General features: G+C 42.2%; 1 protein-coding gene and 1 long non-coding RNA gene across 25 annotated transcripts in view; one reads left to right on the forward strand and one right to left on the reverse strand.

Annotated features, from left to right (window-relative positions):
* The window catches only part of SLC10A7 (solute carrier family 10 member 7), a 248,533-nt gene extending 243,300 nt beyond the window's left edge, over positions 1 to 5,233 (reverse strand). For 5 of the 24 annotated variants that reach the window (XR_012006080.1, XR_012006081.1, XM_072773508.1 and 2 more), the window contains exon 1: positions 4,611 to 5,226. Coding sequence is in view for 17 of the 24 variants with exons in the window: in XM_072773508.1 (XP_072629609.1) it covers positions 4,611 to 4,710 (100 nt within the window). In the remaining 7 variants the exon portion in view is untranslated. Of the gene's footprint in view, positions 1 to 4,610 lie in introns of all 24 variants that reach the window. The other 19 variants (XR_012006079.1, XM_072773520.1, XM_072773521.1 and 16 more) reach the window with 9 other exon arrangements.
* A 148-nt stretch (positions 5,234 to 5,381) lies between these two features.
* Positions 5,382 to 9,812, forward strand: LOC140602226 (uncharacterized). The gene is made up of 2 exons (XR_012005204.1): positions 5,382 to 5,518; positions 9,558 to 9,812. It is a non-coding gene; the product is annotated as an uncharacterized lncRNA (long non-coding RNA).
* Positions 9,813 to 14,893: the final 5,081 nt, after the last annotated feature.

Consider the following 14,893-nt stretch of genomic DNA (forward strand, 5'->3'; position numbering starts at 1 on the left):
ACACACACGAAAAACTATAAACTAATTGGTAAAATGATTTCTGGCTTTCATGCTTTAAATCCCAGAGACAGGTTGCAATGTCTTTTGTATTAGAAGCACATCTAAACAACTTTAATTCATGGAAAGAACATGGTGAGGATATGCCATGGCCTCCTACAATGTACTTTTAAAAGAGAAGAAGAGGGTGCACATGAGAGGCTCAATCAGTTAAGTGTCCGACTCTTGATTTCAGCTCAGGTCATGATCTCAGGGTTCTGAGATTCAGTCTCATGTTGGGCTCCAAGCTGGGTGTGGAACCTGCTTAAGATTCTCTCTCTCCCTCTCTCACTTCCCCTCCCTAGTCTTAAAAAGAGGGTTGAGGGGAGAAGAAGGAATTAATTCTGATTTGAAGAAACCTAAAGCACCTTTGAGATGTGATCAACTTCAGTTGCTATGCTAATAGATTGCCCAAGTTGGGAATGGGGACCTAGAAATCACACAGGACTGGAATAAACACTTGGTAAACATTTGCACAGAGGTGACAGTTGAGACTATGTATACAAATGAGATCTGGCTTCTCTCCAAGATAATGATTATATCCTCCATGTCACCAATATAGATCTAAATAAGACCTGAATCTTAAGAAGGCTATAAAGTTCAAAGTAGAAATAAAGGTTTTAGCTTTTCCTTGAAACAAAAGCAAAAAAAAAAAAAAAAAGTTTATCAGTGAAAATGGAATGGTGTAGCAAAACCAGAAGAAAAATTAGCCAGAAAAAAACTGGCTTTTTTAATGGGAGAGATAAACGAAAATGATTTGGAATACTTAAGAATGCAAGGAACTGAGGTGCCTGGGTGGCTCAGTAGGTTGGGCACCTGCCTTCAGCTTACATCATGATCCCAGAGTCCTGGGTTCCAGCCCTGCATCGAGCTCCCTGCTCAGTGGGAAGCCTGCTTCTCCCTCTCCCTCTGTCTGCTGCTCCCCCTGCTTGTTCTCTGTCTCTCTCTTTCTCTGTCAAATAAATAAATAAAACCTTAAAAAAAATGAAGGAACTATTACCATTTCATAAAATGAGAAGTCATCACCAAGTAAATTTCACTTCTATACCTAATCTAAGATATTAATGCTCACACACTTAAGCTTTAACATGTTTCTACTCATGTTTTTTAGTGGAAAAACAAAGCAGTTTCCTCTTAGGATTATGTCTTACTAATACCAATAATCTAAATGAAGATGCAGGGAGAAATGAGAATCTTACTCTGTACTTCCAAAGAAGGAAACCTTTCTTTTCCCGAGAATGAATAACACAGTGTTAGACTCTGCTAAACTCAAAGGTGTGCATAGCTCAGGGCTTCCCTGGGTTGTGCTGGAACTGGAACAGATTATCAACATCTCAGAATCCACGCATTCACATTTACCCTGGCTCTTTATTTGCAACTTCTAAACACTTAAAAATGAAATGCACCGGAGTAAAAAGAACAGTAAACTAAGAATTAAATTATTGAGGCTAGTCCACTTTTTCCCATTTGGAAAGTCATTCAACTTCTGTAATTTTCAGGTTTCCATTACCTATAAATTTCCTGTGATATAGAAGTCACCTATTGGCTTTTATTTATTTATTTATTTATTTATTTATTTATTTATTTATTTTTAAGATTTTATTTATTTATTCAGGAGAGACACAGAGAGAGAAGCAGAGACATAGGCAGGGGGAAAAAGCAGGCTTCCCCGGGGGAAGCCTAATGCAGGAACTGATCCCAGGACCCCGAAATCATGACCTGAGGTGACCAAAGGTGACACTCAACCACTGAGCCACCCAGGTGCCCCACCTATTGGCTTTTAAGGGAGGTCAGATCATAGGTATGATACTTTCAGTGCAGAACTCTCGCACTTAAATCACTTAAATATTGAGTATTGTGTACCGATTCAGGTAAAGATGAAGTGAATCTTAACAAATGTTAAGACTACCAAAACTTTTCCTATTTAAAAGAATTCTAGAAAACTGTTCTATTGAAAAATTTTCAGTCAGTATGAATGCCTTAAAAATCACATTCCCAAGTGAACAGAGCCCATAAATGGAACCTTTGACTAAAAATTACAAGTCCAAAAAAAGAAATAAAAAGTAAAAATTCAAGTACAAAGAGGTGCTTTTGACCATTCTAAAAAGCAAAATGTAATAGAAATATTTTCAGCAACCATTCCTCTCCTTATTCCTAGATTTTTGTTGTTTTAACTTGGGAAGTGAAATTGGTACTATTTGAAGGGTTTATTTTTATTTAAGAAGTTTCACAGGTGGAAAGATCAATTAAAAGCTCAACAGAATTATCAAGAACTTAGCCTGACAGCCTATGTAAGACATCCCAATCGTCTGTTCTAATTTTTTAGAACAAGTAAATTTTGCACACGGACAGTTATCAAATCACATGAGTACACTTATTTAATATTAACTGATTCTACTATGCTCATTTGGGTTAAAAATTGAGGTGCTAAAAAGGTGTTGATTGGACATAGCCCTTCTTTACAATAGTTATTCATTTTAAATTATATGTACGAAAATTTGTATGGATTTTGCAACTAGTATGAAAAAAAAAGGAGAGCCCTAGTGTCCAGTGCCTCTTCCTTGAGCTAGCTAACTAAACCAAGGATGAGTCACCTGACCTCAGGTCTCAGTATCTTCACCTATAAAAGCGGCATGTTGGCTTAAAATACTTGAAGGTCCCTTTCAGCTATTTACATTCTACTCTTATAATTAAAGAAATAAATTATCGTGGATTAATAGCATAAGTACTGGTAAAAATCAGAAGCAACATTTCTAAGATACAATAATACACCAAAACTTCAAGAAGCAGAGTCGAAAGGAAAAATAAGATTTCAGAGTCCATCTTACACATTCCACTTCGAAGAAGCTCTAGTTAAATGATTTAGCATTCAATAACCCTTCTTCCCACAGCATCCTGGGAATGTAAGGTAAAAAGTATTTTACCAGGGATCCCTGGGTGGCTCAGCGGTTTGGCGCCTGCCTTTGGCCCAGGGCGCGATCCTGGAGTCCCGGGATCGAATCCCGCATCGGGCTCCCTGCATGGAGCCTGCTTCTCCCTCCTCCTCTGTCTCTGCCTCTCTCTCTCTCTCTCTATGTCTATCATAAATAAATAAATCTTAAAAATAAATAAATAAATAAAATTTAAAAAAAAAGTATTTTACCAAACCTAGCCCCTGCAGATTTAAAGATAACATATCACCTGTAATTACACTTTAACAATGAGCAAATAAGAGATCTAACACCATAAGCTACCAAGCGTGCTCCTGAAGCTAGTGAAGTGTGTGTTCCAGATCACCACAAAGACACTCTAACTTTACTTCTGCCGGTTCAGCTAGCTTCAGGGACAGAAGGTACTCTTATGACAGAAACTGAAATACCAGCATTCACAAGTTTTCCAAAAGCTCTCAGGTTAGCCAGGTCAAAGATTTTCAGAAGGAGAAACCATGATGAATACCAGCTTTATTCTCAGTTACATCTTCACATTTTGCACTAAGTTGAATATAGAAGAAAAAAAACATTAAAAAAAAAAAAGTCTTAATCCTCACAATCTTTATTCAAATAATTCCTTTTTAAAATATTCCCTGAAGCTACTTCTAAATGAATGAACTGAGGTAGATGGTAGAAGAAGAAACCACTGTGAGGTACATACAACTTCAAGTGTCCTCCTGAGTACTTCCTAAAAGATTGTGTGTGTGCTCAACTTTATCCCGAGCTGTCCCTGTTGTAGGACTGACCTGCTAAAACTGTCAATAGAGGTGGAAACTCACAAGGTCAGAAAGAGAATGAATTGAAGGAACTCAAATAATGTCTACGAACAGCGGGACATGTTTGTCTTAAGTGAAAAGGCAGGGAGAATAGAGACCTAAGGATATTTCCAGTCTCCACCAGTGCCTCCCCCCACATTACAAAGCTCCCACTATTCAGAAATCGGAGCATGATTTTAGCCGGCCCACATTTCCTGGCCAAAACACACACTACACACAGCCCAACACAGGCTGCATCTGTCGGAGCACCAGCAACCGAGGCCCGGCAGCACGCGGAAGTAGTGTCCTGTAATGAAAAAGTGCAACGTGTCAGTGGGCTTGGGAGTTTCTGGAGCGGCGGCAACTGCAGCAAATCATCACCCTGCAACATGTGGGCCGCAAGAGCTTAGTTGCAGGATGAAGGGGTGTCTCTGTTTCTTCCCCCACTGCCTTTTCTTACACGTGGGGGCGGGGTGGGGGATCCGGAAATAGACCTGGTCACGGTGGCGGCTCCAAGAGAGATAAGGAACCCGGGGCAACCCGGCGTCCCTCGGGGCGGGATGTTGCTCCGGCGGGCAAGGGGAGTAAGTTTCATTCCCGGTGAGCTCACTCCTTAACCTGAGCATCCGCATGGACTGTTCGCCCAAAAGGGAACCTGCGTTCAAATCCCTTCGCCCCATTCCTAATTACAGTCTCGGGCTGGTAAATTAAAACATCAGCAGAAATGCCAAAGGACACCCCGAGCTGGTCCGCGCCCTTGAGGGAAGCCGCCGCTTCCCGATTAGGGTTTCCCCTCCTTTCCCAGACTCGAAAATTAGTTGTGAAGTGGGACTCGCGGTGGAGCACTTACCCCCGTTCACCCCCACGGATGGCTCCAGCTTGGCTCCGGCGATCGCCAGCACTATTCCAATCATGAACCATTCTTTCCTCATTCTCTCCAGCAGCCTCATGTTTCCTAGGGTGGGTGGGTTTTGTTTATCTGTTTGGCTTTTTTTCTTTTTAAGCTGCGATCGCTTAATCCCCGGGGCGTCTCCACACTTTCCACGGTCCCTCCAGACATGCAGCGGAGCGAGTCAAATTGCCACTTGTAAACTACAGACCAGGGGGTTGCTCCGGCGGCTTAGAGGAGGGCTGGGAGTAGTAGTATCCAGTGACAGGAAAGTCTCGCTGAGCGCCGCCATCACTACCACGCGCCTCACAGTAGACGCGCCCGCACCACGGCCGCTCTGGCCGCGCCTCCCGAGCGCAGACGCTCTGAAGCGGACCCTCGGGCCGGGTCGGCGGGCGCAGGCGATCAGATGAGGGGAGCTGGCTGCCGGGTCGCCACCGCCGGGACCTGCGGAACCTTACTGGGAGTGACTGGTGCTTGGAGCGACGTTAGGCTTCACAGCCACCCAGCCTTATTGAGGGTCCCGCTCCGACAAACCTTTAGGCTCCGCTGCCGCGCCCCCGAAGCACATCCACGAAGAAACTTTCTTTTGCTCCGCCACGAACTTACGGGAAAGGCTGGCATGCGCTCCCGGGGGGGGGGGGGGTGGTCTCGGTTGGCTGCCGCGGCGGCGGGTGCAGGGTGTTTTTCGCTGGCGCGCCTCTTCGGGGCATTACGACGCTTCCCCGACGCCGGCGCTGACGTGTGCGCGGGGGGAAGGGGAGGCCGCCGTTGGTCTCCGGGTTCTCGGCGGGAGCCCCGGAGTTAGAGGCGCTCCCAGGTCCGCGCCGGGGATCGGCTCCTTCTTTCGGGGAGTTTTAGCCCCGAGGGTGGGTTGAAAATTGGGCGTCCAGCCGCCGCCCACGTCCGCAGGACCCGTGCCTTCCAGCGTCCCGTGCCTCCGGGAGGGCGGGCGGGCGCAGCGCGGTGCCTCGCGGGTGGGACGCCGGCCCCGAACCCCGAGCCCACGAGCCCACGAGCCCACGCTGGCCCCAGGGCGCGGGGAGGTCTGCGGGGTTTCGGTCTCCTCCCGGAAACCGGGGACCGCGTTTTCCTTGGCGGCACTGGTGGGTGCTCAAGCGCCCTCCCAGCGAGGCTAAGGATGAGCAGGGCAGTCTGGAGGATGCGCCAGTGCACTCGCGCGTGACCCTCGGGGCTCGCCCACCCAAGCACAGGACACCTGTGGGAAGGGGGCCGGGGACCCCAAGGCAGAAATGATGAGGAACTGAATAGAGGGGAGCTCCCGCCTTTCATCGGCCCTCCTGAATCCTCTGCGTCCCCCAGTTTCTCCCTTGAGGTGTTTTCTGGCAACCAGTGACCCTGATCGTTTCTTTTCTTTTTTAATACTAAATTTATTTTTTATTGGTGTTCAATTTGCCAACATACAGAATAACACCCAGTGCTCATCCCGTCAAGTGCCCCCCCAGTGCCTGCCACCCAGTCACCCCCCACCCCCCACCCTCCTCCCCTTCCACCACCCCTAGTTCGTTTCCCAGAGTTAGGAGTCTTCATGTTCTGTCTCCCTTTCTGATACTTCCCACTCATTTTTTCTCCTTTCCTCTTTATTCCCTTTCACTATTATTTATATTCCCCAAATGAATGAGAACATACACTGTTTGTCCTTCTCCGATTGACTTACTTCACTCAGCATAATACCCTCCAGTTCCATCCACATCAATGTAAATGGTGGGTATTTGCCATTTCTAAGGGCTGAGTAATATTCCATTGTATACATAGACCACATCTTCTTTATCCATCATCTTTCGATGGACACCGAGGCTCCTTCCACAGCTTGGCTATCGTGGCCATCGCTGCTAGAAACATCGGGGTGCAGGTGCCCTGGTGTTTCACTGTGTCTGTATCTTTGGGGTAAATCCCCAGCAGTGCAATTGCTGGGTCGTAGGGCAGGTCTATTTTTAACTCTTTGAGGAACCTCCACACAGTTCTCCAGAGTGGCTGCACCAGTTCACATTCCCACCAACAGCGCAGGAGGGTTCCCTTTTCTCCACATCCTCTCCAACATTTGTGGTTTCCTGCCTTGTTAATTTTCCCCATTCTCACTGGTGTGAGATGGTATCTCATTGTGGTTTTGATTTGTATTTCCCTGATGGCAAGTGATGCAGAGCATTTTCTCATGTGCATGTTGGCCATGTCTATGTCTTCCTCTGTGAGATTTCTCTTCATGTCTTTTGCCCATTTCATGATTGGATTGTTTGTTTCTTTGGTGTTGAGTTTAATAAGTTCTTTAGAGATCTTGGAAACTAGCCCTTTATCTGATATGTCATTTGCAAATATCTTCTCCCATTCTGTAGGTTGTCTTTGAGTTTTGTTGACTGTATCCTTTGCTGTGCAAAAGCTTCTTATCTTGATGAAGTCCCAATAGTTCATTTTTGCTTTTGTTTCTTTTGCCTTCATGGATGTATCTTGCAAGAAGTTACTGTGGCCGAGTTCAAAAAGGTTGTTGCCTGTGTTCTCCGCTAGGATTTTGATGGAATCTTGTCTCACATTTAGATCTTTCATCCATTTTGAGTTTATCTTTGTGTATGGTGAAAGAGAGTGGTCTAGTTTCATTCTTCTGCATGTGGATTCCAATTTTCCCAGCACCATTTATTGAAGAGACTGTCTTTCTTCCAATGGATAGTCTTTCCTCCTTTATCGAATATTAGTTGACCATAAAGTTCAGGGTCCACTTCTGGGTTCTCTATTCTGTTCCACTGATCTATGTGTCTGTTTTTGTGCCAGTACCACACTGTCTTGATGACCACAGCTTTGTAGTACAACCTGAAATCTGGCATTGTGATGCCCCCAGCTATGGTTTTCTTTTTTAAAATTCCCCTGGCTATTCGGGGTCTTTTCTGATTCCACACAAATCTTAAAATAATTTGTTCTAACTCTCTGAAGAAAGTCCATGGTATTTTGATAGGGATTGCATTAAACGTGTATATTGCCCTGGGTAACATTGACATTTTCACAATATTAATTCTGCCAATCCATGAGCATGGAATATTTTTCCATCTCTTTGTGTCTTCCTCAAAGCTTCCACCCTAAGATTGCTAGAACTCATACAGCAATTTGGTAGCGTGGCAGGATACAAAATCAATGCCCAGAAATCAATGGCATTTCTATACACTAACAATGAGACTGAAGAAAGAGAAATTAAGGAGTCAATCCCATTTACAATTGCACCCAAAAGCATAAGATATCTAGGAATAAACCTAACCAAAGAGGTAAAGGATCTATACCCTAAAAACTATAGAACACTTCTGAAAGAAATTGAGGAAGACACTGATCATTTCTGAATGGACTTTTCCCTCCTAGACCCAGCAGGAGCTTCAACATCTCTGTGGTATGCTCTGAAATACATGAGCAAATAAAATACTATCTGACATTTTGAAGCAGTGTGGCGTCTATGACTTAAATGGGTAACTATGGAACCTCAGGTTTGGAAGAGACTTCTAGGATTGCTCAGTGATGCCAGACTCTAATTTTGAATTTGAATATTCAGAGATTGAAAGAGACTCATTTGGTAATTTCCTCTACTTATTTAGCTTTATCTTGATGACATGACTTGCTATCCAAAAACTAAGGCAGTTTTTGCAGTTATGCTACCAGTTGTAGGTCACACAGTATGGAGTCTCATCTAATTATATATTAGGCAGAATGACAAGAAGTCAAGATAAAAAGAACTTAATAGGAAGACACATGACATTAAACAACTTAAGCTGAAAATAGAAAAGAAAGCACAAGAGATGTGATAAAATCTGATGTTAATTATCAAGCAGTCACCAGATAAGTGGAGATGAAAGATCGTTTACAACACAATTATTTTCTTAGAATAATTTCTTAGTAGGTTAAAGATTCCTATGTTTCAGTCATTGAAGGTATGCTCTTGTATTTAAAAAAAAAATCATTAAACATTATACTTACAGAGAATTGAGCCAGTTTAATTTTATGGCTGTTTGCAAGGAAACTCATGGAAAGGTTTTTTGTTTCACTGGTACTTAAAGGGAAATACAGTGTGCTGCGATTTCTATCCTTACTGTAAGACCTCTATTAGTTTCCCATGGCTACCCTAACAAATACCTAAAATTAGATGCCTTAAAATTAGCAAATCTGGTTTATTGTATCTCTGTAAACCAAAAGCCCAAAGTCAAGGTGCTGGCAAGGCCATATTTCCTCTGGAGACTCTAGAGAGAGAATCTTTGCCTGCTTCTTCCAGCTTCTGGTGGTTGTTGGCATAATTTGGCTTTCTTGCCTTATGGCCACATCACTCCAATCTCTGCCCCTCATCTTCACATCATCTTCTCCTCTGTGTGTCTGGCTAATAGCCACATCACTCCAGTCTCTGCATCTGTCTTCATATTGGCTCCTCTCTTCTGTCCGTGTCTTCTGTGTGTCTCCTATAAAGACATTTGTCATTGGATTTAGGGCCCACCCAGATAATCCAGAATGATCTCATTTTAAGATCCTTAATTACACCTGCAAATATCCTTTTCCCAAACTAGGTGACTCAACTCTGTTGAATATGTCCCCCCAAATATTTATGTGCACCTGGAATCTCTGAATGTGATCGTATTTGAAATTGAGTCTTGCAGATGTAATAAATGGAAGTCATACTGGATTAAGATGGGTCCCAAATCCAGTGACCAGTGTCCTTATTAGAAGGACATGTGGCTGGGCAGCCCGGGTGGCTCAGCGGTTTGGCACCTGCCTTCAGCCCAGGGCCTGATCCTGGAGACCCAGGATCGAGTCCCGCGTCGGGTTTCCTGCATGGAGCCTGCTTCTCCCTCTGCCTATATCTCTGCCTCTCTCTCCCTCTCTCCCTGTGTCTCTCATAATAAATGAATAAAATCTTTTTTTAAAAAAAAGGACATATGGTAACACACGAAAGAGACACGAGGAGGAGAAAGTTACATGAAGATGGAAGCAGAAGATTGGAGTGATGTGTCCACAAGCTGAGGAATGCCAAGGATTCTGCCTTGGAAACAGCCACCAGAAGCTGGGAGGTAGACATAAAACAGATTTTTCCTTCAAAGCCCCCAGAAGGAATCAACCCTGCTAACATCTTGATACCAGAATTTTGGCCTCAACTGTGGAAGAATAAATTTTTGTGGTTTCAAGCCACCCAGTTTGTGGTACTTTGTTCTGGCAACTCTAGAAAGCTAGAAATGGAATCATTCATAGGTTCCAGGGCTTTGATGTGGACCTATTTTTGGTGTGCCCACCATTCAACCCAGTACAAGGTCCTTTCCTGCCCTTTCTTTCTTCGATAATTCTATCACTCTTCTCTTTCATTCATTTTTCCTGTCATTTTTCCTTTCCTCTGTCGCTTTACCTTAGTTTTATTTCTATTTTACTCCTGTCACTTCACCTGACATCATCCCAGTGAAAATGTACATGTGAAAGCACATTTCTCTAAAAGACACATGATAAATGCTCTTTGTTCAATGAATATTAGGTTTGTTTATTGAACAAATATATAATGGCCTCCACTATGTGCCAGCATGTGTCAGTGTTGTGCATACAGTTTTGAACAAAAGAAGACCAAACCTGCCCTCAGGAGTTTATAATCTAGTAGAGGAAACAGATGTAATCAAACATGTAATTACAAATTGCTATCAGAAAGGAACAGGATGTTGTGAATAATCTAGATTGAGGGAGGCCTCCTGAGATCAGAAGGATGAGCAGGCAGGTGGGAGAAAGCTATTGCTCAGCGAGGAAGAGCTTGACACCATGGCATTCAAAGACCAGGGTAGCTAGATGAGTCAGCGAAGGGAGAGTGATGTGGGAAGGGTAGAGAGAACTAGCCAGGGTACAGATCATGTGTGTGTCATGGTCAAGGATTCAGATTTTATTAATACTGTGGGGAGTCACTGAAGGATTTTAGACTGGCTAGTGATGATATGTCCAGTTTGCTGGAAGTATCCCTTTAGAAGCAGTCTCTGCACAAATAGTTCAGGAAGAAGTGACTAAGTGAATGGAGCTGGGAAGGGCAATTAGTATAAAAACTGTTAAGCAAAAAAAACAAAAACAAAAACAAACAAAAAAAACTGTTAAGCAGAAAGAATAAAAAACAAATGACCAGTCATCTCTAGGAGAATGGGGAAGCAGGCTAAAATGAGTCCCAGAATGTCTGTCAGATAGATACCAGTGCCATTCACCCGGCCAGGGAATCTTTACAAAATAAATTTGGGGAGATTGTAAATTTAGTTTATATCTTGTGTGCAAGGCCACTGAAACATATAAAGAGAAATGTCCAGAATACAGATAAAAGGAAGGTTTGAGCTCACGAAAACAGAGTTGCTGTAGTTCCTGAATTCTTCAACTATAGCTTATGGAAATCCTAGGCATTTATGTAGCAAATATTTACTTTTAAACTTTGTTACTTACGTTGGTTGTAACATTGAATATGGTGTGCTTACTTAGAGTATATGAATTTTTACTATGTGCCAGGACCAGGGGTACTTTTATTCAGCAAATATTTATTGAGCTCCTTTGTGCAAGGCATTATTCCAGATACTGGAGTAACAGGGGAAAGTGAGAGACAAGGTTTCAGCTTTGCTTCTATAATCCAGTAATTGGATAAAAAAAAAGAACAAGTAGTGATGAGTGCCATGATGACAATAAAACAGGTCACATGGTAGAGTAACAAGGAGGCTAGTCTGAGTGGTTAGAGAAGGCCTTTCTGAAGCGGTGTAATTTAAACAGAGGCCCCAAATGATGGGGAAGTGTCCACGATGCTAATATTTGGAAGATGAGCGCTTTAAGGCAGGGGAAACATTTGGTGAACAACCTATGTTTCTGTTGCGGCTGTAACAAATTGCCTCAACTTAGTGGTTTGAAACAATACAAATGTGTTATCTCACAGTTCTGGAGCTTTGAAGTCAAAAATGGATCTCACTGGCCTAAAATCAACATATCAGTAGGCCTGCACTCTTTTCTAGGTTTCTAAGAGGAGAGTCTATTTCCTTTTCCTGTTCTAGGGGCTGCTGGCGTTCCTTGGCTTTTGGCTCCCCTCATCTTCAAAGTCAGCAACTACCCACCTAGTCTTTCTCATGATGAATCATTCTGACACAGCCTTTCTTCTGCCCTCTTTCACTTATAAAGACCCTTCTAATTATGATGGCCACACCCAGAGAACCCAGAACAATGTCTCCGTCTTGGGATCCCTACTTTAATCACAGCCATAGAGTCCCTTTTGCCATGTAAGGTAACAAACATATCACAGGTTCTGGTGGTCAGAATGTAGCCATCTTTGGGGGCCATTATTCTGCCTTCTATGGCGTGTTAAAGGTATAGAAAGAAGGTCAATATAACCAGAGTGTTGCAGGGAAATGGGACTGAGCCTGGAAGAGACCGGGACCAGATCATCCAGATCAATTATGTGTTTGTAGACCCCAGGTTATGAAGTTTAGATTTTATTTAAATGTAGTTGAAAGCTGTAGGAAAATTTTAAGCAAGCAAAGAATATATTGGCTTTAAAGAAAAAGAAGAGAAACAAGTTAGGAGGATTTTGGAGTGGTTGAAGGGAGAGTTCTTGTTGGCCTGCACAAGAGAGACAGTGGTAGTGAAGAGGAAGAAAGGTAGATAATTTCCAATTGTGTTACAGAGGAGAGACAGATTTGGCTACTGGATTAGATTTAGATGACTCAGGATGACTACTAAGGTTCAGCTAAATCCACTAGTTGGGTAAATGTTAGTATCATTTACAAGGATGAAAAAGCTAGGGAAGAGCAAATTTAATAAGGAAAATCAAGATTTATTTTGGGACAGGCCATTAAACATTCACATGGAGATTAAGGAGTTGGCTAAACTGTTCCAAGTGAGGTCAGGGCTAGGGATAAAAATTTAGAAGTCCTTGGCATGAATGGTCTTTAAAGCCATGGGATTGGATAAAACTATCCAGAGAGTCGAGTGTACAAAAAAGAATCACAATAAAAGAAGACAGGTGACCTACCACCCTCCAGAGATCTCACCCTCTTTTCAGACATATGGCCCTGCTGTACTCAAAAATCTTCAACGGCTTGGCATGAATGGTCTTTAAAGCCATGGGATTGGATAAAACTATCCAGAGAGTCGAGTGTACAAAAAAGAATCACAATAAAAGAAGACAGGTGACCTACCACCCTCCAGAGATCTCACCCTCTTTTCAGACATATGGCCCTGCTGTACTCAAAAATCTTCAACGGCTTCATCTACCCTGCAGGAAAAAATCCTAACATACCATGATCTACATATTCAATAGGTCAGAGTGAGTGACTTAAATAAAATTTATTTCCTCACGACTCTGGAGGCTAGAAGTTCAAGATCAAGGTGCTGGCAGGATTGGTTTCACTCTCCTTGATTTGCAGATGGCTACCCTCTTGATGCCTCTTCATGAGATCTTTTCTCATAAAAGATTTCTTTTTCTCATAAAAATCACAACCCATAAAAACTGTGAGATAGGGCAGCCTGGGTGGCTCAGCAGTTTAGCGCCGCCTTCAGCCCACAGCGTGATCCTGGAGACCGGGGATCGAGTCCCAGGTCAGGGTCCCTGCATGGAGCCTGCTTCTCCCTTTGCCTGTGTCTCTGCCTCTCTCTCTCTCTTTCTCTCTCTCTCTCTCTCTCTCTCGAATAAATAAGTAAAATCTTATCAAAAAAAAAAAACTGTGAGATAAATCATGTTTGTTGTTTTAGGATGGGAAATTTGGGAGGTAGCTCATTACACAGTAATAGATACCTAATATCGAAGCCAAATGGGAAAAAATTGAAAAGAGACTACAGTAAGCATAGACAACTCAGTCAATAAGTTTTTTTATGCTGTTGAGCACAGGAATTATCTGGCAACTGTGGAGAGATGCGGATCAATGATGCTTTTAACTCAACCAACTCCCACACTGTGCATCAAGAACTTCTCAAGTCTTGGGGTAACTGGCTGAGTCAGTCAGTGGAGCATGCAACTCTTGATCTCAGAGTTGTGAGTTCAAGCCCTATATTGGGTATAGAGATTGTTTAAAAATAAATTCTGTAATAATAAAAAAAAATAACTCAGATCTTAGTATGGGCTTATAAGGAAATTGGAAGTACACAGCTTCATTCAGGCAAGTTAAATAAAAAGCTCCCCCAGCAATTTATAGAAACATAATTTAGATGGAAGTGTTTGGTTCAACTGTCAACACATGTAATTCTTTTATCACTGGTGGATAATTTGTGAAAATTACAATGGCATGATGATAATGATTTTATATTTTTTCTTTGGAGAAGTTGAATAAGTCTTATGTATGCTTTTTTTAATTATTTGAAGTAATTATAATTTAAATGAAAAGATCCATAAGGATCTTTTGATAAATTTTTTTGATTTAAATGAAAGGATCCATAATTCTTGACATGTCATGTAACCTTCAAAAAATACATATTTAAGAGCAATTGTTTTGATGGAAGAACACTTTTTTACCAGTGAATATTTTTAGCCCCAAAACATTACCATGAAAGGAAATGCTGAGTTATTTTCCTGTATTCTAAATATAGCAAAGATAAAGATATATAGTGGGCTCTCCAATTACAACAGAATACCACCAATACATGCTTAATTTGAAAACATATGTAGCTAGCTAGCTAATTTCCAAAATAAATATCTGGTAATCAGCTTCTCTGAGTGTTGCTAAAATGTTTTACAGAGATAGAGTATTGTTTTATTCTTTGATAAAGAACAACTCACAAACTAATATTAAACAGTTATGAAAATTCCAACTCAAATACAGGAGGTCATGTTTTACATTAGACTAGGAGTATAACCACTTCTCTTTTCTCTGCATAGGAATTTAGGCACTTAGCTTCTATTGTATTTGTGTTAATGAGAGTTATGCATGTAGATTCCCTCAATTCAAATGCCATTATGCCCTCTCCACATTGATAGCAACTGGGTTTGTCAGCATGGAAGATGTAATGCTACTTTCTTTCCTTAACCTATAGTGTGTGAATGTGTCTCTTTGCAGAAGACCTTATGCTCCCGTGGTTTGTGGAAACTCTCCATCTAATAGTTTCTCAGTCTCTTAAGTGGAAATCTGTCTCAGGAAATTAAGGACAAAGAGGAGAGTAGACAGCAGTGGATGATAAGCTATTGGGAAGCACAGTAAATAATGGAGGGAAATGCAGCCTGAAAGAGAGGGATCATTTAAGGCTATTAGATGACAAATCCACTTCAATGCAGTTATTATACCTGTAAA

This window comes from Canis lupus, chromosome 13 (genome assembly GCF_048164855.1).
Source record: "Canis lupus baileyi chromosome 13, mCanLup2.hap1, whole genome shotgun sequence".
NCBI lineage: Eukaryota > Metazoa > Chordata > Mammalia > Carnivora > Canidae > Canis > Canis lupus.